This window comes from Rhinolophus sinicus, chromosome 7 (assembly GCF_057876585.1).
Source record: "Rhinolophus sinicus isolate RSI-liver-muscle chromosome 7, RSI-T2T, whole genome shotgun sequence".
Lineage (NCBI taxonomy): Eukaryota > Metazoa > Chordata > Mammalia > Chiroptera > Rhinolophidae > Rhinolophus > Rhinolophus sinicus.
Window position 1 is genome coordinate 38,737,119 of NC_142507.1, and position 24,584 is coordinate 38,761,702.

Genomic DNA, 24,584 nt, shown 5'->3' on the forward strand with positions numbered 1-24,584 from the left:
TCAAGGAAATGGCATATATTTTCTCCTAATTTGCTTTGAAATATACCTAATGTGTGAAATTTAAAATATGTGGATACTGCCTTCATATTTATTACCTTTATCAACTATTTAAGAAAATACTATTTAAAGCAACAACAAATGTAAACATATATTTACTTAGTCCTGAAAAGCTGAAGTATAACCCATTATTTCCAATTTTATTTCATAAAACATAAAAAGGATGTTGTCTTTGGATTAGATTCTTAAATGGGTCATTAAATTATAATTTGTCATTTTCTTTCATAATTGAATTAAATTATAAATATTAGAAGATATGATTATTACTTTTCCTTAATAATTAAGATATTTAGATAATAATATCATTACAAAACTCATAGAAGAAATGATTTATAAAAGCTGGAAAATATAACATTTTAACATTTATTTTCTAATATTATACTTCCTGTATTTTGGAAACTATTTTATTATTTGTTCTCTGTAATGAAGCCATCAATGAAACCACTTAACTGGAATTTCTTTAAATTTAGTACCTATTCAATTTTATTGAAATATTCAATGATTACAAAAAATTATAAGAATATTTGGTATTTAATACATATTTAAAAACAAATCCAGGAAATGTTGCTCATATTGAATAATAACTCATCAAGAATGTGTGGAAATTAAATTTCTACCAATCACTATTTTAAGCACTAAAGAATAAATAATTACAAAGAAAAATTAAGTATTTTTTAGACCATAAACATCTATCCCCTGCCAAAATGTTCTTTTTAATTTTATAACATTAGATATTTTTATTAAAAAAGAGTCCACCACAAGTGGTATAAGTGTTAAATAGGTGGCAATGGATGAATGATCCCCGAGGCCAGTGCAGAAGAGAAAACTGAGAGTCGAGTCTGATGAATGTCTGACATTCAAGATGTACAGCCCTAAAGGTTAAAGGAATGTAAAGATCTGTCTCTACTTATTAGAGAGAGAGATGTCAGAGGGAAGGTTGCAGGAGGAGAAAGAGGGCAAAGGAAAGGGAGGGAAGGAGAGCTTGTGAGAGAAAGAGAAAGAAGGAAAAGAAGGTGGGGGAGATAGAGAGAGATAGGAGGAGGAGGAAGAGGAGCAGGAAGACAAGGGGAACAGAACAAGGCCTCTGAAATTGAGAGGAAGGAGGAATGCAAAGGTATTCCTTGAGTTACAAAAAAGAGAAAAAGAAAAAGTTCAGCTTGAAAGCATTCTTCTTTTGGTAATAGAAAAATATCAACAGAAGATGATATGTGACATGACTAGGACGATCCTGTTTTCTTCAGGCTAACACTAACATTTCTAAAGATACATCTCTATTTATCAAGGGTCAGTGAGCACGCAAGATGACTGTGTTACACTTTGGTTTAAACATTTGAGAAAAGGATCACTACCCATTAGTGTTATCAAATAGAAACTCAGCATCCAATTTAAGTGCTGAGATAATTTATTTATAATTGACTATACAAAAAAAAAGATGCAATTTTTATTTGTCAGGCCATGAAATCTTTCTCTTTAATCCTGTTTTAAATTTAAACCTCAACTCTTCAAAGATTATCCGAGGAAGATATCACAATAGACTGTTTTGAGGTTGACAGCTATGAGACTAGAATGTTAAAAAGGAGAGTTTCAGTAGAAAGCAGACACTTAGAGTAAGAGAATTTATTTTCCAATTATTGAGCCTACTAAACAATTATTGTGCTTAAGTACTTTGCATATGTAATATATTGGCATTCTTGTATGATTTCCTTATGTTTCAGGTCAAGGCCAGAAGGTTAGCTGATAGGCTCTAATCAACAGTTTTTTTCTACAATACCAAGTACTTTATCAATGGTGAAAAAAACAACAACCCAATTGTTTGTTCTACTACAATACATACATATTTTGCTAAATTTTAATAAGTAGAAGAAATGCAGGCACTTAAGACCAAATGTAGGCACTTGGGTGAACCAAGCACATATTGGTTGAACTCTCTCTAACCTGAGAAAACTTAAAATAATTGATGGCAATGTTTATTTCCTTTGCCCAAATAGTCATTCTCTGTCATTCAAATAGTTCATTTGAATTTTGCTATATAATTCATTAGAATGGTTGCCCTTTGCCACCATCGTTTACATGTTCATTGTTAATTTTCAACAACAAAGAATTGTTTAAAACTTAAGTATTTGTTTCTTATATGTAGAACTCTAAAATTGTTTGGGTTAATGTATCTTTTTGAGAGTATATTTATCCTTGATTTTCCCAGTAAAATATTCATATACATATACTCAGAGTTTAGTGTGGGGGCGGGGGTTGCTTTATATTTTAGTATTGTAATGTGAAAATTATTTTCTTCTAAACATCTCTCTAAATATCCCTCTAACACAATACTCCCATTTTACCTCTGAATGTTTGGTCACACTTATCTCCTACTTTGAAAAGTCTTTGGTCCATTCCCATACTATTAAAATCCCAGCCACTCTTTAGGCCCATGATATCAACAACCTTTCCCAAAAGTAGTACTATTATGAGAATTTAAAGCATAAGACACCCTTCTAAATATTCCTCACACAGCCTACATAATACTCTAGATTTCCTACCATTATTTTCTGCAGGACTTAATGTAGCATTTGTCATACTGAATTTTATCCTGTAAATAACTCTATGATTTCTTCATTAATATTTCAAAACATGAAATATTTAGTGTATGCATTAAATAAGTATAAATAATAGTAATGCATATAAGAACACTATAAAATTAGAAATATGCATTAGTCTTTTTATAGAGCGTGTGAACATAATGGATTTGTTAAAAATATAGGATCTAACTGTACGCATGTAATCAAATAAATATTTTCATGTACATCAAGTAGAGAAACAATGAATATTTGAATAAATGAAAATGTGTATAGTTTTTAGATATTACATACTATTTTACATCATACAAAGCTTAACTATTTTAATGACTCTCTTGGAGCATTGATATGATTACATTTCAGATTGCCATCTTGCTTGTGGAAGCTGCATTAAAATTAACAATAAAACATAGTACCTTCCTGTAGTTAAAATATCGTTCATGATATTGTCTCAGCTTATTAACTTCAAAACAATGAATGAAAACAAGGAAAGACTTTATGGTGTATGTTTGTTCTCTTAAGTACAGCTGCAATTTCCTTTTCCGTTGGTCATTTCCAACATTCTATAAGTCTAGGTATTTTTAATAACAGCATGCTTTCCAATGATTTTATTTTATATATCTATAAATGAAAAGTGAAAATTTCTGATGATACCTACTAATTAAGACAATGATATTACAAACTTGCAAATCTTATTGAAATATCCCCAGGCCAACTTTGAAAAAAAATAAGCCTATGAATCCTCTAATCCCAAGTGAATCTAAAGAAGTCCCATTTAAAGAAAAAAAAATGAAAATTTAAACCCAATATTAAAAAGAGAACCCATTTACACATTCAACAAAAACAGTGAGAATCTGAGTCTTGCAACATTGACTGTGAGTACAAATTGTGTTATGGTAGATTATCAGCCTTGAGGAACTCACACTGCAAATGCATCTTTTTTTCCATAAAGGGATAGATATTATTTCATTATTCTATAACTGGTTGGAGTAAAGAAAAGAGGGCTTTATAAATGTCAGATAAATAATTACATCTAAAACAAATATGTTTGGGTTTAAACATAGGTTAAATAGATAATGATAAGCTCCTAGGATGTTTCCTTTTGTATGTTTCACTGTTCTCCCACAATTTGAGTAGTTACTAGCACTTACCAGGCCCTAAGTAAATGTGTCAATTGTATGTGTGAACTTTTCCTTTCCAGAACTGGAACCATTGGGTTTGCCATCTTGAGCAAACTGATTAACCTCTCTATGGATCACTTTTCTTGCCAGAAATAGTGTGTCATCATGATTTTGTGATTTTAATGTGGTTCTACATCTACAATGTCTGTCTTAAAGTATGAATGCAACAGATGTTAAAGAACTATGCATAAACAACATGTTTCAAAAACAGATATACAATCTCAAATGATTGTAGAAGTGAAATTTTATAGAAGAGAAAATTAAGATCCAGAACGTTATGTGGCATATCTAAAGTCATATTATTAAAAGAAGGGTAGAGCTTTCCCCACAGCTTTAATCCTAAATTACACGGCTTGTCACAAGTTTAAACAGGGTGGTCAAAAGTATAAAGAAAAAAATAATTAAAAAAATAAAGTCCCTATCAGCTGTTTCAGCTTTTCACCTAATGGTCTTAGTAGTTACTAATGATCATTGACTATATCTATGAAAAAAAAAGAAACCAATGAAGGAATAAACTTGAAAGATATAAATTAATGGTATAAAATAGAGGAATTCAAATATTGTTCTTGACAAGTCACCAGTAACCTAAGTGAGAGCAACTGGAACAGTAATTGGGACATTAGCCACATGAGTGATATATGGAAATATTATTACATATAAATTAATGAAGTATAAATTATTAAGTTATTTATTAAGTATAAATTTCCAACATTTAAAAATACAGTGGTAATAATTAAGCTATAGCAACATTAAATAAGAAGAAATCCTGTCATATCAACCTTATTTACATACAGTCCTCGATAAACTATCTGTATACTCATCTCTCTGTAGGAATGATGAATAGTTTACACATCCAAAGTGTGTAACTGGAAAGAACTCACAGAAAGAAGGGCTAAAAACTACGGAAATATCATTATCTGAATTTGTGATTTATGTACCAATGGACACATGACAAATTAAAAGTTTTCCAAAGGCAATAGTATGGGTTGAATGACATGAATTATAACAATCAGATCATAAAGTATCCTGTTATTTAGTACTAAACATAAACCACTACAGGTCAGTTGTTTTCAACTGAAAGGTGGATATTTACCTGCTTTTGAAAGGGAGGAATTTACATTTATCTATTCAGTTACCTTTCTTTAACTTTATGTTAGCTTTATCTCCTTCTGTAGCTCCTTTCCCTAAATCTTAACAATAGTAATGAAACCAGAAGCAGTAGCATCATTTCATGTTTTTAGACTGCAGAAAAAAGTGGTTGTTTCTCTGACTCGTCACACAAAGGAGGACATCCAGATAAAATTTTTCTCAGTTATTTTCATTGAGTGCTTCATATTCTGAGGAGCATTTGTAAAGTAAATGAGAGTGGTAAATAGAGACATCATCTCATCAGCATTCAGTTAAAAGGCAGCCCACTAGGGAAAAGAATAGCAACATAAATACAAAAAGTTCTTATGTATTTATACAGCTATATAGTAAGTGAAGGCAAAAAAATAAATAAATAAATAAAAAATAATCTGCCTCTTTCTTTTTAAGGTCAAATTGACCTTCATGCAAAATTAGTACAAGATAATTCCCACTCTCCAGGTACCAAGTATTTTAGATCAGATAACCTAAAAATTCAGAAAAAATATCAATCATTACCAGAATTTAAAGCACAAATTCTGAATGACTAACTCAAAGTCTTACAATATCTTAATCTTTGGTCATTGATCGCCACCATCTCTACACTTTGGTCATCCTGGTTGGATGTCATAATAACCAGCTGAGATCTACCTGGGTTCCAGTAGAGAAAATGTGCTTTATCTGAAAAAGCGTAGCATATGACTCAATTAGTCAGTAGTTGTAATCCTTGTAAAAACTTGTCACCCCTTGTTTGAGGAATAAGTAAAAGGGAGTGAAAAGAAGATTCTCTGGAATGGGATATAGAAAAAAAAAAGAATTAATAGGAATTATGATAGAACGGGTTTATCCTCTGAAGGAAGAGAGGACAAGATGTGCTGTTAATTTCAACAACACATAAAGAGGAAAAGAGAATCATCAGAATTATCAGGGGACAGTCATGAAATAGGAGTCACAGAAAAGGGATAGAGACAGATGCATTATACAATTACTATAGGTATTTTATCTTTTAGCTGCTGTGTCTGGCCCGCTCTGCTCTAATATCTCCATATTAACTCCCACTCCTCCCAGGTAAAAAAAGAAATGTGGCTGTAAGAATGGAAGGCTTTCTTAAGCACACTATTATATTTCTTTTAAATGCCTCAGTTTTAGAGAAATAACTGTTGGCAATGAGAGGATTTCCTATCAGAAAGAAAAATATACAGAGGAGAGGTTATTTATTGAACATTTTCCTTGATTTTGCTGTATGAAAACATAGATGGTAAAAGCAATCTGAGAATTTGCTTGCATAATATATTTGTCTACATTGTGTGTTTACATAACTATAAAACTTGTACTCAGTTTCTGTTGAACATGAGAAAACTGCTGCACTGCCTTCGTCTCTCTTCGCTCAGTCCCTCGTTGCTTCCATTTTGTGTGTGTGTATCAAGGTGAGCACTTAGTGGGTGAACCCCCTGAGATCAGAAAACACGCCTGTGCTTTGACTGGTATCCATTACCAGCTCTTGGGCACAACATCACACGTACAGTAAACACTTGGTTTCTGCCAGATTTTAAAAGGCCAAAGTCCCAGCACCCTGTTGGGATAATGTTGTTTGTCTTAAGTGGGATCATTTAGCAAATGGTTCTCAATATACATTCACTCCTAGTAGCAAAAGCTTTAGAGAACCATGACATAGTAATTCTTTGCTAAGATGATTAAAAAGGTGATGAGCACTTCAAGACTATATTTAGCACTCAGAAAAATTGCATTTCAGAAGATAAAACTGGTTTTATTTATAGCTCCAACTCCAACATAATTCCTTTAGGCAAAAATCATTTTTCTCACCTGTCTTCTTTGTTCTATCTTTTAATATATCACTTATTATTTGTTATTTCATCTATTTCATAACTGTCTTCATCAGTAAACCATAAGCTCTTTGCAGGAAATGTCCATTTAATTAATTTATATAACTCCAGTTTATTAGATTGTGTCCATTCAGATATTTATTTAATTGTAGTTTTTCCATATGAAAGACTTATAGCAGCTTACAGATATAAAATATAAAAAAATAATTAAGAAAAATAGATATGCAAGAAACTTTTTATTGGCAAAAAATAGAACCAATAATATTTGTAATCTAAAAATGCATACTGTAGACCAAGGTTTTTCTCAACTGCAGGTCATGATCCATTTATGGGTCTTGTATAGCATTTTGAAATATTAAATAGAAAAAATATATAATGGATAATATTAAAGTACATCACATGAACTGTTTTTTTATAGTGAGTTGTATTTAAAAAGTTTCAGTCATAAAGCAAAGGGTTATCTTCTCTATTATGTCTCAATTTTGGCTCTATGATTTCTGTAAGCCAAAGAAAAAAGAGAAGTCTAATTTTCATGATTTATGAAGCTATAAACCAGGTAACTGATCAAGAAGTTACAAACATTTCTGAAGCTATGGTTAGGTAGTGATTTCTTCTGAGGATGTTCAGAACGAGGGCCCTGCATGAAGTGTTCCCCCTTGTCCTCAAACAGATCCTTTGGTTGATGCAATTCTATGTATCCTAGTTCCTCTAAACGTAAGCCAATAGCATCACAGTTAGATCTAGCAGAGGTCAGTAAACCCACTTCTATAGGTGTCATAGCAATGTGATACAAATAGCCTGTCTATGTTTCTGACCGAACAGGTTATAAATAAAGAAAACGGATGCCAAAGGATTCAACTTGCTTATTTGTTTAAGGAGTTTAAACTCTGCTTCATTCAAATCAAGCAACTGTTACAAAGAGCTCGTATAGGGATATTAAAGCCCAGTGAACCATAATATTAGCTCTTCTACCTCTCTTCCTTTTGACAAAATTGTTCCCAGGGGTAAAGAAGGATCAAGAGGACTTGGAAAAATGAAATCTAAAGAGAGAAGGGGGTAGGGGAGAATTTAATTAAGCAGATGTTTACAGTGTGAGATGTGATTACTGAAAATGAGTCTATGTAATGTGTGTTATGGATTTTTGTCTTCAAAGGACTGTAAACTTGGGCAAGTTATTTACCTTCTCTAAGCCTCAGATCTCTTGTCTTTAAAAATGGAATGATAATACCTACCTGGTCAGGTTGCAAAAATCAAATAAGATAATGATTATAAAGTTCTTAGTATTAAGAATTAAAAGGATAAACACTTTTAATATTATTTCATTTTCTATTTCCTATACCCTTCATATTCTTTATTCACATTCATCCCCCGAGAATTCATTACTTTAATTTTTTCCTTCATATGAATAACTGCAAAATCTCCATCATTCTCTACTCCTGTGAATCTTAGTCCTGACTTACCATTACTTAGTCAAAATCCCAAAGGTAACATTAATATGAGATTGATAAAAACTCAGATTGATCTATTATAGAATCAAGGAGTTCTACAGGATATTCTTATGCCTTTATCAGTTATGGCTTACAATTTCATTCTCTCTCACCAACTGCCAAGTTATTTCCTTCTGATATTTTGATGTCACATTTTTTATCAACATTGCAAAATAGAACCTGTTATCTTTCTTGCCAAAGCAGTCACTGCTCCTGATTCTTTGTTTTCAATATCAATTTTAAGATAACCCATAGCAAGTCTTGAACCTCAAAAAATGAGAATTAGCATGAATAAATATTCTGCATAAGTTATCTTTCATATCCAGAAACTAAACAGTTTTTTGTTGAATAAGTGTTAATTCCAAGTAAATAAACTCACAGTGAGCATCTGTAAAGCATTTCTAATAGCAAAGTATAAAGGCATTTTAAAAATCTTTTGTGACTGCTAAGAGGTTTTGGATTTTCCTATGAGAGTGTTTTGGCTTTGTTGTGGTTCCTGACCAGGTAAATTTGCTCCAAGCCTGGAAGGCATCACTAAACTGTCATTCCACAAGGACACAGATCCAATCTCAGTAATGAATCCTACTGTCCTGCCTTCCTAGGATTTGGTACGTCTGCACTGGTCTTAGACTTCCCACTGCCCTAGTCATCGGTTCACTCTTACGTTACGACTTTGATCACTGAACTTTTATGCTCATCAAGTCTCTGTCATCTGTGTTACGTATTACACACTAATGATGACTTTTTCTTAAAGTTTTATTTAAGTGTCTCACTCCAAAAAAACTTTATTTTACTCCACTTACTCCAAAACTTCAAATGTTCAAATACTGCAATTTACCATTTTAGAGCTTCAATAATCATATGCCATATTAAATAAGGGCTTTAGCTTTACATTATGTAAATACATAGCAGAGTGTGTGAATCCTAGCAAGAATTCATCAAATTTTAGTCTTTCTCCCAAGGTACTCCACTTTGGTAAGACTGAATAACCCCTAAATACCTTATCTCTTTCCTAATATAATTTTCTTGATCTTAAATGATTCTGTAATCCTCTGCTCTCTGTGAAGCCAAGTTCAAGGGCCCCTGCCTGTATGACCCTTCTGCGGATTTCTCTTCTCTTTCCCCTGTCCTTGCATAATTAACATGTATTGTTTGTATGTCATTAGTCATTTAATCATTGACTGTCTTATAGTGCTGTTTAGTCTTTAGTGTGTTCCTTTTCAAAATTGTTTACCTTATGTTAAATCTCTTAAAGGGGTATCTTCTGTGGAGCTTAACTATAAACAGGGAAGTCATTAATAAACCATTGTTGGAGCCAAATACATAGATAAAATATTAGATTTTTATATGATGTTTAATATGTGGCTCTATGTGCATGTAACTGAAAAATTGTTGATTAATATCTTGCTAAATTATATCTCATGGGTATATTATACAGCCTACAAAAACATTCATTTCAATTGTTTCAAAGACCTGGAATACTATTATTCATTTGGGACCTAAAAATAACTTGAAACATTTAATCCTTGTAGTTTTGATTCAGGTTTCACAGATACAATAACCACTGATCAAAAAAAAAAAAAAGTATATATATTCCAGAAATAAAACCACTTTAGAACCTGAGGTCTGGTTAAATGGATTGTGTTGTACTAAAACTTTTTAAGATTCTATGCTCAAATAAGAACTTTTGTCTTATTCAACTGTTGTTTCTGCTAGTACTACCACCACTTCTTTATGAAGATATTTTAAAATGTTCTACATAATTTTATACGTTTTTCAAATACGGAATGTCACATATAGTGACTGAAATATTTTTATTTAAAAAATAATTTTACCAGATACCCATATTCACCTTTACCACTGTAATATGACATTTGTATAATCTACAGATTAAATAAAAAGTTAATCAATCAAGATTATATTACTGTGTTCTCGGTATTAGTTATGCTGTATAAACTTTACTCCAATATCAAGCTTTGTGATAATTCAAATAGACAGATATGGAATGAGTACTGTGTGTCAGGCACTGTATAGGGTACTCAGTCTAGTGAGAAAGACAGCCAATTATATTCCAATGTAATTTCTACAATACAAATCATAACTAAGAACACTGAGGGTGAAGAAACTTCACTAATAAATGAAATGGAGGCAAACTGTCCAACGATGACTTTATAGAGATTTAACATTTAAACTTGATTTCTATGTGTGAATAGAATTTTTGTCAGATAGAGAAAGGAAACATGAAGTTTTCTAGAAGAAGGAGAAAAGTATAAAGTACTCTCCCTGCAAGGTATAAAAGATCATGGTAGTCTGAGAAGGAAAAAGTTCAGTGCATTAAATTGGGTAGAATTAGAGGGTAGGCACTAATGAAAATAAAATAGACAATGGTGATTGGAATCAAATTCTGAAGATAACTTGGTGGTCATAAGGAGTTTGGTTTTTGAAAGTAGCGTGGGACGGTGAGAGACGTATAAGCAGAGCAATGGCAGAGTTAAAGATGTATATTAAACTGAAATTTTAGAATCCGTGGGCATAATTGACTGAAGGGGGTAAGGAAAATGGAGTCAAGGAGATACGTTAAGACACTATTAAGCAAGGAGAGAAAGGAAGAGTCTGAAGAAAGGTGGTGATTATGGAAATAAAAAAAAGGGGACAAATTAAAGAGACATTTTGAAGGTAGAACTAATTTGAACTTCAACAAATGTGTAAGGAAGTTGAGAGACAATTTAAAGCAACTTTCCGCTTTTTAGATTGGTGAAATAAAACAAAGAATGAGAAGAGGCCACTAAAATTGGCAGTTTGGTTGTTATTGGTAACATTTCAGAGTATAGATAAGAACTAAGGTGAACTTATGGAAAAAATGAAGGCTGTATTTAATTGCATTCCTAGGAATTGATATGAATCTCACAAAAACAAAAGTGAGGTAAGAATCTGATATTTACTCCTTTGCCAATTTTTTTTCATAAGGTTACATTAAACAAATAAAGCAATTTGGATAATATATAAATGAATTGAAATAAGTCAGAAAAAGATGGACAAATACCATGTGATTTCACTGATATTTGGAATCTAAAAAAAATAAAATAAAGGTGCAAACAAAACGGAAACAAACTCATAGACACAGAGAATAAACTGATGGTTGCCAGATGAGGGGATTGGGGGGGGGGGGTTGTGTGAAAAAGATGAAGGGATTAAGAAGAACAAATTGACAATTACAAAATACACATAGGGATGTAAAGTACAGCCTAGAGAACATAGTCAATAACATTGTAATAACTCTATATGGTGTCAGGTGGGCGCAAGACTTACTAGGAGGATCACTTTGTAAGTTATGTAAATGTCTAACCACTATGCTGTACACCTGAAACATAATATTGAATGACAATTGTAATTATAAAATTTTATATATATATATATATATATTTCATAGATATAAATTTTATATATATATGAATATATATCTTTCATACTTATGTGTTTTGTTTTGTTTTTCTTTTAAAACAGTGATAAAATTCAAGTCTCATCAAGTACTTAGAATCAGAAAAGTTAAGACTTATTTTGGGGAGTATTGTAAGAGGCAAGGTAGCTCCTTTTACATCCTGAGAGCAGTGGTGGAGTAAATATTTTTAATCAACTAAAGTTCTGTTTCTGCACTCATTTGTGCATGCAATTAGTAGAAACCAGGCATTGACTAACTTGATTGACATGTGTTTATTTTCTTCTCCACACACTGTAGAATCACAACATGAGAATAATGAAAGAAGAGCTGTAATTTGCAACCATAAATAGCATTGCTATTTATTATAATCATACTTACAACTGGCCCTGGTGGGCCCTGGGGACCTTCTCCTCCTTTCAGTCCGGCTGCACCCTGGGCAAAGTAAAAACAAGCAAAGAAAATAAATCAGTGTGAACTAAATATAAATAGAAGGAGATGTACGATTGATAAAATGAGGATGTTAGGAAGTACTTCTAGACAGAAATACATATTGCTATATAGATTATGATAATTAATGCAGATGCTTACATATTTCCCCTTAATAACTAAAGACTTTTTATTTAGGTAACTAATAATCAATTTCATTCACATGCTTTATCTATATGTTGATTATACCTGAGCTCCAGGAAGACCTCTTTCACCTGGGAAACCACGTAGTCCTGCTGGTCCATCTTTCCCTGAGATACCTTGAGGACCTGGGTCGCCCTAAGGAATATAATATACACTCATCATACAGAGTAATCACTGTGCATGTTTCCACAAACAAAATTATGATCACCTCTAGTCTACTGTAAGTAAAACCTGAATATCATTTAATGATGGGGATATTATGTGGATGCCACATACATTAAAATAAACCACTACCTGTATCTAAGAGTACATGTAAATGGATGGTTTTATGGCCAGTCGTGCTTTGAAGTACAATAAACTGAATATTTTACTGACCTATCTTTCTGACATTCTTTCAAATACTATGCCAACATTTAGAGAATCTATGGACAAGTGATAAGAAGCTACAGGGAAAAGTAAAGAGATGTTTTCAGCCAAGAACATTCCTTGAGCATGTTGTACCTTTGCACCTTCTTTCCCTGCAGCACCAGGAAGACCTTGTTCACCAGGGGGCCCCGGGGGACCAGGATGTCCACGTTCACCTATTGGACCAGTCTCACCAGTGGGCCCCTAAATTGGAAAAGTGAAACCTCATTAAATTGCTTCTTAAAAATATTTAGCAAAGATAACAGAAACCCAAAATAAATATGACTTCCTTTCACAAAAGTTTATCATTCTCAGTTATTTTCATGATGTCCTACATAAAGCTCTGAAAGTAGCATATCTGGTAGGAGTATGAAAAAAATTAATTTTAGTTAGAATCTGAGTGTACAAGTGAAATATATAGAAATTCAAAAGGCTGTTTTCTTTGTTTAATACCAGAATTGCTTCAGAGTGAGGTCTGTCCAAGAATTGTTAAAAACTGTTTTTAACTATAGTTTTGTCCCCTTCCTGTTTTTTTATGTAAGGTATCAAATGAATTTAGGAGCAAAAGAGGCATTGGTACCACTCAATGAATCACAGCTTGATAATAAATGGGGTTCCCTGAAACCCAAACAACCAAAGTGGTTCTCCTTGGGATTTCCCTGATAGGATACTTCCCTATTGTTAATCTATACTCCTCTGACAAAGTCTAGAGAATGTGGCAGGGGATCCCAAAGGCCATGAGTTTGGGTGGGCAGTTCCTTCCGGCCGAAGGCTGTAACAAATAACCCATTGCTTTAAATAGCTGAAAATGCCAAAGTAAAAAATGTCAGGTCATTTATGTGTCCCCTGAGTGGTGCTGTTTTGTGGTGCTAGAGTTTAATGAGTTTTCAAGTGTAAATAGAGAATGGAGACCAGTTGTTCTCTGTCTCCACTTTAGAATAAAGCCAAATGAGGGATTTAAATTAAAGACATACATTTCAGATCTAAAGTTGTTAATCAGTGGAATGTATTATTGAAGTTGCTTATGGAATATCATTCCCTGTTATTTTTCTAAAAATGCAACAGAGACCGAAAATATTTTTTGGTCTCGGATAAAGAACCATCTTCCCCAAATTTGAGTATATATTTCAAGGTTTGAATTCCTTTAATTATGTATTGTTGAAAGTCTTCAGGTTATCATTAATGTGCAAATATTTCCCCCAAAATGAAATTTTCCTTGAATGTTTAATTGGAATTTCAATAGTAAGAAATGTAAAATTGATCCTAATTTCATGGCTATGACCACAGAGACAAAAATAAGCAGTGATTCACATGACTGTACATAAAAAGTCAATGTCAAGTATTACAATCAATTTGCCCCTATTAAATCACTCCCTTTGTCCTAATATGAAAATATGATTAAATTTGAAATAGGCAATTTGATTTTCTTTCTTAAAAGGACCAATAAAAAATAATCCAGTGAAGATGCATACTCAGCAAAACACCTGCTACTTTTATATCTTAAAGAAGGGAGACAAAAAAGAACACAGGTCTCAGAAACTAGCTGTCTGCATTACATAAAGATGAATTTTCAAAAAGTGTGAGGTCCTGAAATATTCAGTTAAGCCTCATGATGTTACATTATAGTTTAATTCCATTTTTGTTCATGGGTATGTAACGTAATAGAAATCATTCTTTCAGTCAATTATTTTTTTCCACAGAAAATTGTCAAGTTATTTGAATTTTTTAAAAAAAGTATTTTTGGAAGAAGTTAATTATTAAGGGAGCATTTCTTTTTTAATTAAAACTGATAAGCAGTTAAAAAGAGGCTTTCAGCTCACAGAAAACAATATACAAAAAAAAGTAACATGCGTACTGTGTTTTCTTTAATAAAGAAGCATTTCCCTTGGTTCAGGATTAATCTCTGAAATAAAATGATCAAGCAATCTAAGAATTTCTCATTTTGCTTCTAATCACACATATTGTTAGAAAGAAGATGCAGCTTTTTGTTTCTTTGGGGGATGTGTGTTTGGATATGTCTGCGTGTGTGTGTGTGTGTGTGTGTGTGTGTGTGTGTGTGTTGTGTATTACAAAGTATTAAGAACTAATTATAGGCTGAGAAAAGACTATTACTTAAAAATTAAACAAACAGGTATTCAACTGCTTTTGCTCTTTTGCTATAATTTGTTATTACCAGGGATAAAATTCCATCTGAGTAAACTAAATGTGAACTGTCCATTCAATACTTTTTGCAAGAATAAAAATACTACTTTCTATTCCCATGAATTATTCTCTAGATATTTAATACTATAACTCAGGATACTCCATTAACTTTTGAGATTCTTTCTGTCTCTTATCTTGCAAAAGCTATTTGTCTTTCCTATTAATTAGATGTATTCAAAAACTACAAATTAATACTTTATTGCTGATGGAAATCATTTTTATGAAGATAAAAATCTTAAGAAATATGTAATATGTAACAATTATTAAAATTTTAGAATAAAATTATGTTCAAAGGTTTATATTACATTACTAATATATTGTACTTGTAAACCTAATTTATACCAAAAAAAAATAAAGTAATTTTGTATAATAATTTGAAATTCTGGGAAAAGATGATAGCCAACCTATTTAATAAAGGATTTTGGTTTTTTAGCAGATACCATGGTCAGGCTTTTGCGTTAACTTCTCTGTGAATTTTCTGACTTATTTTTAATTATTTATTTTATTCCTCTCAGTTCAATTGAAAACTTAAGTAATAGTTTGCTGAAGTTTATTTGATATAGACAAGTTGCATATGCAAATATGCTATCCAAAATTTTTAATCACATCATTTTCAATAATAATAAAATGGGCAAATTTCAACAACGTAGGAGAGTGAAAATATAAACAGAAAAATAAATATTTTGGGGGAAATAAAGTAACAGAACGTACCTGTGGTCCAACAACACCCCCTGGCCCAGGAGGGCCGGTCTTGCCTTGAAAGCCCTAAGGAAAGAGCATAATCCATCAAAGATATACAGGACACAAAACATAAAGGAAAATTCTCTGAAATAATTGAATAACTCACATTAAAAGAAAGTCCTCTTTTGGCTAAAATACTTATTTTTAAATGCTTGTGAGTTATTATTTTCCAGTTCTCTTTAAAATTCAAAATTTACCATCTTCATTATTTCACATTATAGTCCAATGATTACTTTCAATAAGCTTCAAACATAAAATAATGGGATAAAGCTGGAGCACAAAAATATTCTTAGCCCTGTTCCACAGGGTCAAATAACACAGAAAGCTTTAACCTAGTACTGCTTATGGATGAAATAAATGGTGATTTAGACATTCTTTGAAACAGTCCACAGATTCTGTACACAGAGCTATATCTACAGTTTATGATATTAATGCACTTCTCCTTTCTGCCTTCCAACAATCTCATAAAATAAACACAAAGTAAAAATAAATTTATAAAAAAAACACTTTGCATGATTAGTATTCATTTCAGCATTTTATCAGTGTTCATTCTTTAAACCCAAAAGAATATATTTACAAATGTACTTTGCATATACCACAGTCATTAAAATAAAATTCGGTAGATGTCAGCAGCATGTACTACTTAAACAAAGCCTTTGGGCATATATTCTGGTATCTATATTTCTCTAGACTTGTTGGTTATTCATTCTGCATGACTGTATTATGATTGGCAAATTTCTTTCTCAGGTAAGTTAACTTACATTTAACAGTTAGATTCAGAATACTGAGAAGAAAAACTTTCCAAAAAAATGAATTAAAGCATATAGTATTTGCAAAAGTTTTATTCACTACAACATCAGACTGGAAAAAACAAGGTTAGAAAGCAAAGGGCAGAAACTAGTAGCCCCATATTTGTACCCCAACCTTCCAGACCCAATGAAAATGTAACTCTTATTCTGATCATCTCTAAGTCTATGTTACATGCTGTTGAGTCGGCTCCAACTTCTGGTGACCCTATGAATGAGTGAGGTACACAGTCTCATCCTCAACAGCCCTGCTCAGCTCCTGCAGATTCATGTTTGGCTTTTTTATGGAGTCAATCCATCTCATATTTGGTCTTCCTCTTTTTCTGTGCCTTCTATTTTTGTCAGCATCATGTTGCTTTGCAAAGAGCCCCACCATCTCATAAAGTGCCCTAAGTAGGATAGCTTCAGTTTTGTTACTTTTACTTCCAGAGATGTTTTAGGCTTAATATGCTCTAGGACCCACTTGTTTGTCTTTCTGCTGATCTGGGTATTGGTAGAGTTCTCCTCCAGCGCTATATTTCAAACAAATCATTTTTTCCCCTTCAGCCTTCTTCACTGTTCAACTTTCTCATCTGTACGTAGTAATAGGGAATACAATACTGTAGATGATGTAAGCCTTAGTCTTCAATGACATATCTTTGCTCTTGAGGATCTTTTCTAATTTTTCTATTGCTGCCCTCTGAGTCTCAGCCTTCTCTTAATTTCTTGGCTGCCATCTCCACTTGAATTAATGACTGAGCCAAGGTAAGCAAAATCTTTAACAATTTCAATGTCTTCACTGTCTAAGTTAGAATCAATATGGGATTTGGCACTGTGTTTCTGAGACAAGTTTGTGTTGTTTCAGTATAATACAAACTATTTTTAATTATTCCTTCTGGTGTTAAGAAGCTTTGAATTTTAAGATGTCAGAACAAACCTTTAATTAGAGGTTTCTGAATGAGGACAAATTTCAAATATAATAAAAGAGTACCTTTAAAAAAAATAATAAGGTAACACATATATAGCAAAACACAGCTGCTCTAGATTCTGACTCTTGTACAAGGCAATCTTTTGAATCCCAGTCAGCACAGAACAAGGTGAGAAAGAAAGTTCTTGGTTTTAGGGTTATTCTCTATTGCTGTTAAAAGTGGATTTGAAATCAGGAATACAATTTTCCAGATATGATTCTAACCTTTGTCTATGAGAAGCCACTAGATGAGAACATCCATCCCAGTCGTTAGTTAATATGCTATTTTTCCTTTTTACTTAAATTTAAATGTTATATAAACTATGGATACTTTGGATAGAAGCAGAAACTGTTACTTAATTGAAGACAAAAGGGATTTTATAATGGAAATTCTCTAAGTATCCCTTCCTTAAAAGCCATTTTGGAAATATTCTAGAGTTATTGCCGTGAAGCTACCATTGCTTAGTTAAAAACGATTGACTGCAAGATTTAAATGAGAATGCATTTGAAAATTTGAGTGTGGATTCTCCTTTAGAGAATTCATTTTATGCTCCTCAAGCAACTGTCATTCCCAGGAGAAAACCCAAGCAGTTTTACTCTTTAGTCTCACTAAATCATTCTTGATTCTATTGTTGAAATCCAAGACTTGAAAGTTTACAATCTGACTAAGAGTAAGAAGTTGTCACATTAAGAACTGTCGCTTGGTGAGCAAAACAGGAATTGGGTTGCTGCTGATAGATTGTTTCTCCTACACAGAAAATCATCATGTTTTCAGATTTGTTATTGTGTACTGCAGTGCAACTCCCAATATGTCTTCATGCTGGCAGAATGCCCTAAAATGATTTGGAGTAACATATTCAAAGGTAGTCTGTGTTGCAGTCTCCTTCAGAAATCTGGATAAAATTAATCAACAGTGAGAACCAAAAATTGATTCCAAGGAAACATGCTAATCCATGAAAACTTCTGATTAGATTATATCCCACTGGAATAGCCAGACACATGGTTTTGTAACAGTCACAGAATAAACAAACCCACCAGAATCCTTAAACTATAGTTGAGCTGCTAGCTTTGTTTCCCCTCTGCCCAAGTATTGTTATATGCATAAGTTTTTCCAGACAGTTTATTTAATGTTATATTCCTCATAATTTAAAAAATAAAATTCAGTTACATGTTTCCATTTACATTTTCCTACTGAGACAAGAGGATGCATTTGACATACTTCCAGAACAATTATAGCCTTATGTTTCCAACATCAGAAAATATTTCACCCCTGAGGAACTGAATTGTCTGGCTTCAGTGTGAGGGCTAGAAGGACAGCTTTCTCCAAGACAGAAGATCTGGCCAACGCTATTGTTTCTTTGTTGAGCTCTCCCTGCTCACTGAATATAGACACAGGTGGCTGCCATATCTGAGTCTACATCAGCCTAGGTAACTTAGTTTGTCTGCCCTACCCTGGTGATTTGTGAGACCTTGACCAACTTTTGGACATACCCAAGCCACTTTTAGTTGGTTTTCCATACAAATTCCCTGTCTTGGCTCATGATGCAGAATTTCCTAAAATCTCTCAAAATTTCACAAAACCCAAACAAGCAGCATGTAGCTTTGGCATGTTCCATACCACTGGTTGAGCAGCCCTAAGCCCAGCACAGGTGTTGCCAGCCTCGGTTCCTGGCTTGGCCTTTCAAGGTACCTCCAAGCCCAGTGCAAGTGGTGACTATCTGTGGATTGCTTTGTGGCTCATACCACATGACCCAGGTCAGGGCACAAGCTGGAGCTGAACTCGGCCTATAGCAGGTACCTTCCTACGAGGTCTTGGGCCTGGCACACCAGCTTCAAACCAAGCCGGAGAATTACCCAGCCACCTTCAGGGGCAATACACCCAAAGGGCAGACTGAGCAGGCATGAGAACCCTTCTAAAGTATAAGTTCAGTCCCTATACCACAGCTCCTCCACTGTAATCACAGCCAGTCCTCACAACCAATCAGCCTGAGGGTCAATCCCTCCTATTGATGTGCAAACATCAACAGAGGTTCAACTACAATAAAAGGGCACACACAACCCACACAAGGGACATACCTTGGCACCGTGCTCTGTGGCCAGGGAGACTATGCCACTGGGCCCCACAGGACACCTACTACATAAGGCCACTCTACTAAAACTGGGACACTTAGAAGCTCTATCTAATACATATAAACAAACACAGGGAGGGAGGCAACAAAGGGAGACAAAAAAACATCTCCCAAATGAAACAACAGAACAAAGCTCCAGAAAGAGAACTCAACAAAATGGAGACAAGCAATCTACCAGATGCAGAGTTCCAAACACTGTTTATAAGGATGCTCAATGATCTCAGTGACAACTTAAGCAAAGAGATAGGAAACATAAAAAAAAAAAAAACCAATAGAAAACATAAAAAAGAAGCAGTCAGAAATAAAGACTATGCTAACCGAAATGAAGAATACATTGAAGGGAATCAGCAACAGATTAGATGAAATAAAGGATGGAATAAACAATTTAGAGGATAAGATAGCAGAAAACTCCCAAACAGAACAGAAAAAAGAAAAAAGAATCCAAGAAAATGAGGATAGCTTAAGGGGCCTCTGGGACAAAATCAAGCATACCCCAACATTCGCATCATAGGGGTACCAGAAGGAGAAGAGAGAGCAAGGCATTGAAAACCTACTTGAAGAAATAATGACAGAAAACGTAACTAAACTGATAAAGGAAATAGATATACAAGCCCAGGAAGTACAGAGAGGCCCAAACAAGATGAACCCAAACAGGCCCATACCAAGAGATATCAGAATTAAAATGCCAAAAGTTAAAGACAAAGAGAGAATCTTATAAGCAGCAAGAGAAAAGCAGTTAGTTACCTATAAGGCAGCTCCCATAAGACAATCAGTTGATTTCTCAACAGAAACCTTGCAGGCCAGAAGGGATTGGCAGGAAATATTGAAAGTGATGAAAAGCAAGGACCTACAAGCAAGATTACTCTACCCAGCAAAGCTATCATTTAGAATCAAAGAACAGACAAAGAGCTTCCCAGATAAGAAAAAGATAAAGGGGTTCATCACCACAAAACCAGTATTACAAGAAATGTTAGAGAGACTTCTTTAAAATTAAAGAACAAAAAATAAAATATGAATAATAAAATGACAATCACTGCATATCTATTAACAACTACTTTAAAAATAAATGGATTACATGCCCCAATAAAAAGGTAGGGTGGCTGTGGATAAGAAAACAAGACCCTTACATATACGGTCTGAAAGAGACTCACTTCAGATCAAAAGACACACACAGACTGAAAGGGATGGGAAAAAGATATTTCATCAAAATGGAAATAAAAAAACAAGCTGGGGTAGCAACACTTATACTAGACAAAATATGCTTTAAAACAAAGACTATAACACAAGACAAAGAAGAACCCAATAATCCCATTTCTGGGTATTTATCCAAAGAAAACCCAAAACGCTACTTCGAGGGCACCTGTGCATCTACATGTTCATTGCAGCATTGTTTACAATGGCCAAGATGTGGAGGCAGCCTGGGTGACTGTTGATGGATGAATGAATAAAGATGAGGGGGTATGTATGTACAATGGGATATTGCTTGACCATGGAGGGGAATGGGTTCTTGACATATGTGGCAGCACAGATGGACCTGGAAGGTATTGTGCTAAACGGAGTATGTCAGAAAGAGAAAGACACATGCAATGCTTACATGTGGAATCTAAAGAACAAAATAATTAAACAAATTCATAGATACAGAGAACATTTTGATCGTTGCCAGATGGGAGGGGTTTGAGGGTAGGTGAAAAAGGGGAGGAATTATAAGTACAACTTGGCCGTTACACAGTAGTTGGGGATGTAGGGTATAACATAAGGAATATAGTCAATAATATTATAATAACTACCTATGGTGTCAGATGGGTACTAGATTTATTGGGGTTATAGGTAGTAGGGGATTGGGAGTAGGGGGGAAAGATGAAGGGTTTAAGAAGTACAAATGGGTAGTTACAAGATAGTCATGGGGATGTAAAGTAAAGCATAGAGAATATACTTAATGATATGCCAATATCTATGTGTAATGCTAGGTGGGTACTAAACTAGTTAGGGGGATCACTTCTCAAATTATATGCTATACTATGCTGTATACCTAAGATTAATATAAAATAATATTGAATGTCACCTGTATTGAAAAATTAAAAAGGGGAGAAAAGGTGAATGGGAATAAGAGGTTAAAATTTCTAGGTATAAAACAAATAAGTCATGAGTGTGTAATGTACCACATAGAAAATATAGTTAAAAATATTGTGATAGTGTGGTACAGTGTCTGATGGTTGATGGACTTATGGTGATCACTTCTTTAGGTATATAAATGTTGAACAACTATGGTGTACACCTGAAACTAATATAATATTGCATGTTAGCTAAAATATATTAGCTATAATAAAAAAAAAGAAAGCATTTCACCCCTTAACTCTCCATAGAAGAAAGTATTATCTGTATGGCTTATTTTAATGTGTTTCCTTTAGAGAATAGAAGGGTGATATCATAGGCAGGAATACATCTGTAAACAAAGACTTAAGTGAAAGAGTGAAGGCTGACAACCTCGTAGATTTATCCAAAAGATAATAGTGTCTTATCCATCAGCTCATCCCTAAAATGCTATTATTGACAGTAAGAACAGTCAAATCAACTAACATCCCATATCTTCAAGTATATTCATTTAAGTGTTTAGATACAAACACAAGCTATTTATGTATTTTAACAAATATTTAAATAAAAGTTTCAATGGAATTAATGTTTCCATTATCCTTAACCTGGTAATTGAACTGTTAATAATAAAGTAGCATTCTGTGATGAGATACTAGAGATGGAAAATATCAGTCAGAGTGGTTGGCTCACTTACAGTCTCTCCACGTTGCCCAGGGTGTCCCGGAAGGCCATCCTTTCCAGGTGGTCCCTGAAATCACAAATATTAAACATCACACGTTATAAATAGTTCTTAAAGTGTTTTATGATCTAAATGTATATATTAGATCATTTTCTTATCATATTTTCATTAGATAATCATATTTTGATATTTGTTGATTTTATATATGGTAGTATGTTGATATTTCTTTTTAGATTAATTTTATCTGTAACCGAAACTAAGAAAATTGTACACTCTATTCTGAACATTTTACATTTAAATTATTTTATTAGCATCAATCTTTTTATTTGTATTTTTGCAAAAATGTTAATTCTTCAGTACTTGACAAATAAACATTTTCCCATCTTTTTGGTGATCTATTCCTAATTCAATTTCCAGTGCGAGACATGGATAACAGAGAAAGATAGTGTCCTCTAGTGGTGCTCTGAGATTCTAACTGACAAGAATGAAAAGAAATACAAACTCTTAGAAACAAATGACACGTAACATCTCAGTTGCTTCAAGTAAAGGAAACAAGGTGTTATGCTCAATCTAGGACCAATTTTTCCCAGTAGGTTTTCTTATACTGTATCCTCTTGGAAGCATAATATTTATTAAGCACTGAAGAGTAAATCTACTATGCTATCGGTTTTTATAAGGGATGCTGTCTTTTTCATGACCAAAGAAATATATGAAGCAATTAACTAACTACTTAAAGTAAATAACTCTGTGCAGTTCCTATGTTTTAGATACTTAGTAGAAATAGATTGTTTTTTTAGACTGCATTATGAATTATTCATCTTACTCAGAAATCATTAAGTATCGAGTTCAAATTTCAAAACATGTTTAATAGGTATAGGCAGAAATATTCTCACCCTTCTGGATGAATGAAGAAAAATGATCATTTTAATATCAACATTTTAATGATAACAGCTATACCTCTTATGGTATGCTAATAATTTAAATAAAGTTACTTAATTACTTAAAATATTATTTACATACATCTATTTTCAAATATAATTTTTTTATATTGAGTCAGAATACAAGATGTGTTTCAGAATAAGCTCATTTTTCACAGTAGCTTTCTTCTACTGGAGTGAGCCTGTTTCTCGGTTGGCTGCAACACTTCAGGAGAAAGTCTTCCTGCCCTTGCCTGTAACAGCTCTGCTCCCTGATCTCATCTTTATTGACACATTGGTTGCCATTTGAATTAACAGCTCTAATTAAAGACTGTCACTGTGATATTTCACAAGATCATTGCTTGCTCAGTGATTTGCTCATGGTTTCCAGGACCACCTCAGTGATTCTAGTGCCATGGTCTCCAAAGACCAAAACTGGAATGTTTTTAAATAAGGCCCCCAAACATCCTTAGATGTCATTTAACCATTCCTTCTTTGAAAAACATATATTATAAATCTATGCATTAGGCACTAGGTGTGTAGTAATAGAAGATATAGCTCTGCCCTCAGCTTAGCGATGAAACAAATAAGTAGTTAATTGCTAGTACAGTTCATGTAAGTTCAGTATTTCAAAATAGTAGTTAAAAACAAATCCTACATTTTATTACTAGATATATACATATGTCTCTATATATATGTCTATATATATAGACACACATAGTTACATATACGTATACATAAATATTCATATATGCGGGGGGTGCCAAAAAAATGTATACAAGTGGACACTCTGGTCAACATTGCTCAAGCAGCAGTTTGCCATAAGCAGAAGTGTCTGGACACTGATGGTAACCACTTTGAGCACCTCTTGTAACTGCAGAAGTCAAACGTGACTTGTATTCATCTTTTGTTATCGGTATATATTATTACAATTTTAACAGTTTTTCCTTTTTTAAAGTGTATATACTTTTTTTTTAAAGTGTATACACTTTTTTTTCTGTAGATATGAATAAATGTGCTACCAATTGGGGGCAGTAGTAAAAGTTTTAACTAAAACATGGAGGGTAATAAATATGCGTCAGGCTTTTTCCCCCACCATACTAAAATGTCTCTCAAATGTGTTTTGTCATCAGCATAAATCACACACATATTTTCTAACAAATCAGTAAAAATAAAAGTTAAATATGTCAATATATTTGCTGGTGTAAGAAGTATAGGTTCTATTTTTATTACGAAATATCATAACCCTTTAAAACAGTGATCTTAGATCTAAACGACGTCACCCTGGGATGAATGCAGCATGGTTTTTAAAGTCTTTCCTAGATATCTTGAGGA

The 24,584-nt window shown here is 33.3% G+C and overlaps 1 protein-coding gene across 6 annotated transcripts in view; it reads right to left on the reverse strand.

The window, feature by feature from the left end:
• The window catches only part of COL11A1 (collagen type XI alpha 1 chain), a 199,717-nt gene that overhangs the window by 53,824 nt on the left and 121,309 nt on the right, over positions 1–24,584 (reverse strand). For all 6 annotated transcript variants that reach the window (XM_088799462.1, XM_074318647.2, XM_074318650.2 and 3 more), the window contains 5 exons: positions 22,348–22,401; positions 15,652–15,705; positions 12,835–12,942; positions 12,379–12,468; positions 12,082–12,135 (listed from right to left, as the gene is read on the reverse strand). In XM_088799462.1, coding sequence (XP_088655588.1) covers positions 12,082–12,135; positions 12,379–12,468; positions 12,835–12,942; positions 15,652–15,705; positions 22,348–22,401 — 360 coding nt within the window. The remainder of the gene's footprint in view (positions 1–12,081; positions 12,136–12,378; positions 12,469–12,834; positions 12,943–15,651; positions 15,706–22,347; positions 22,402–24,584) is intronic.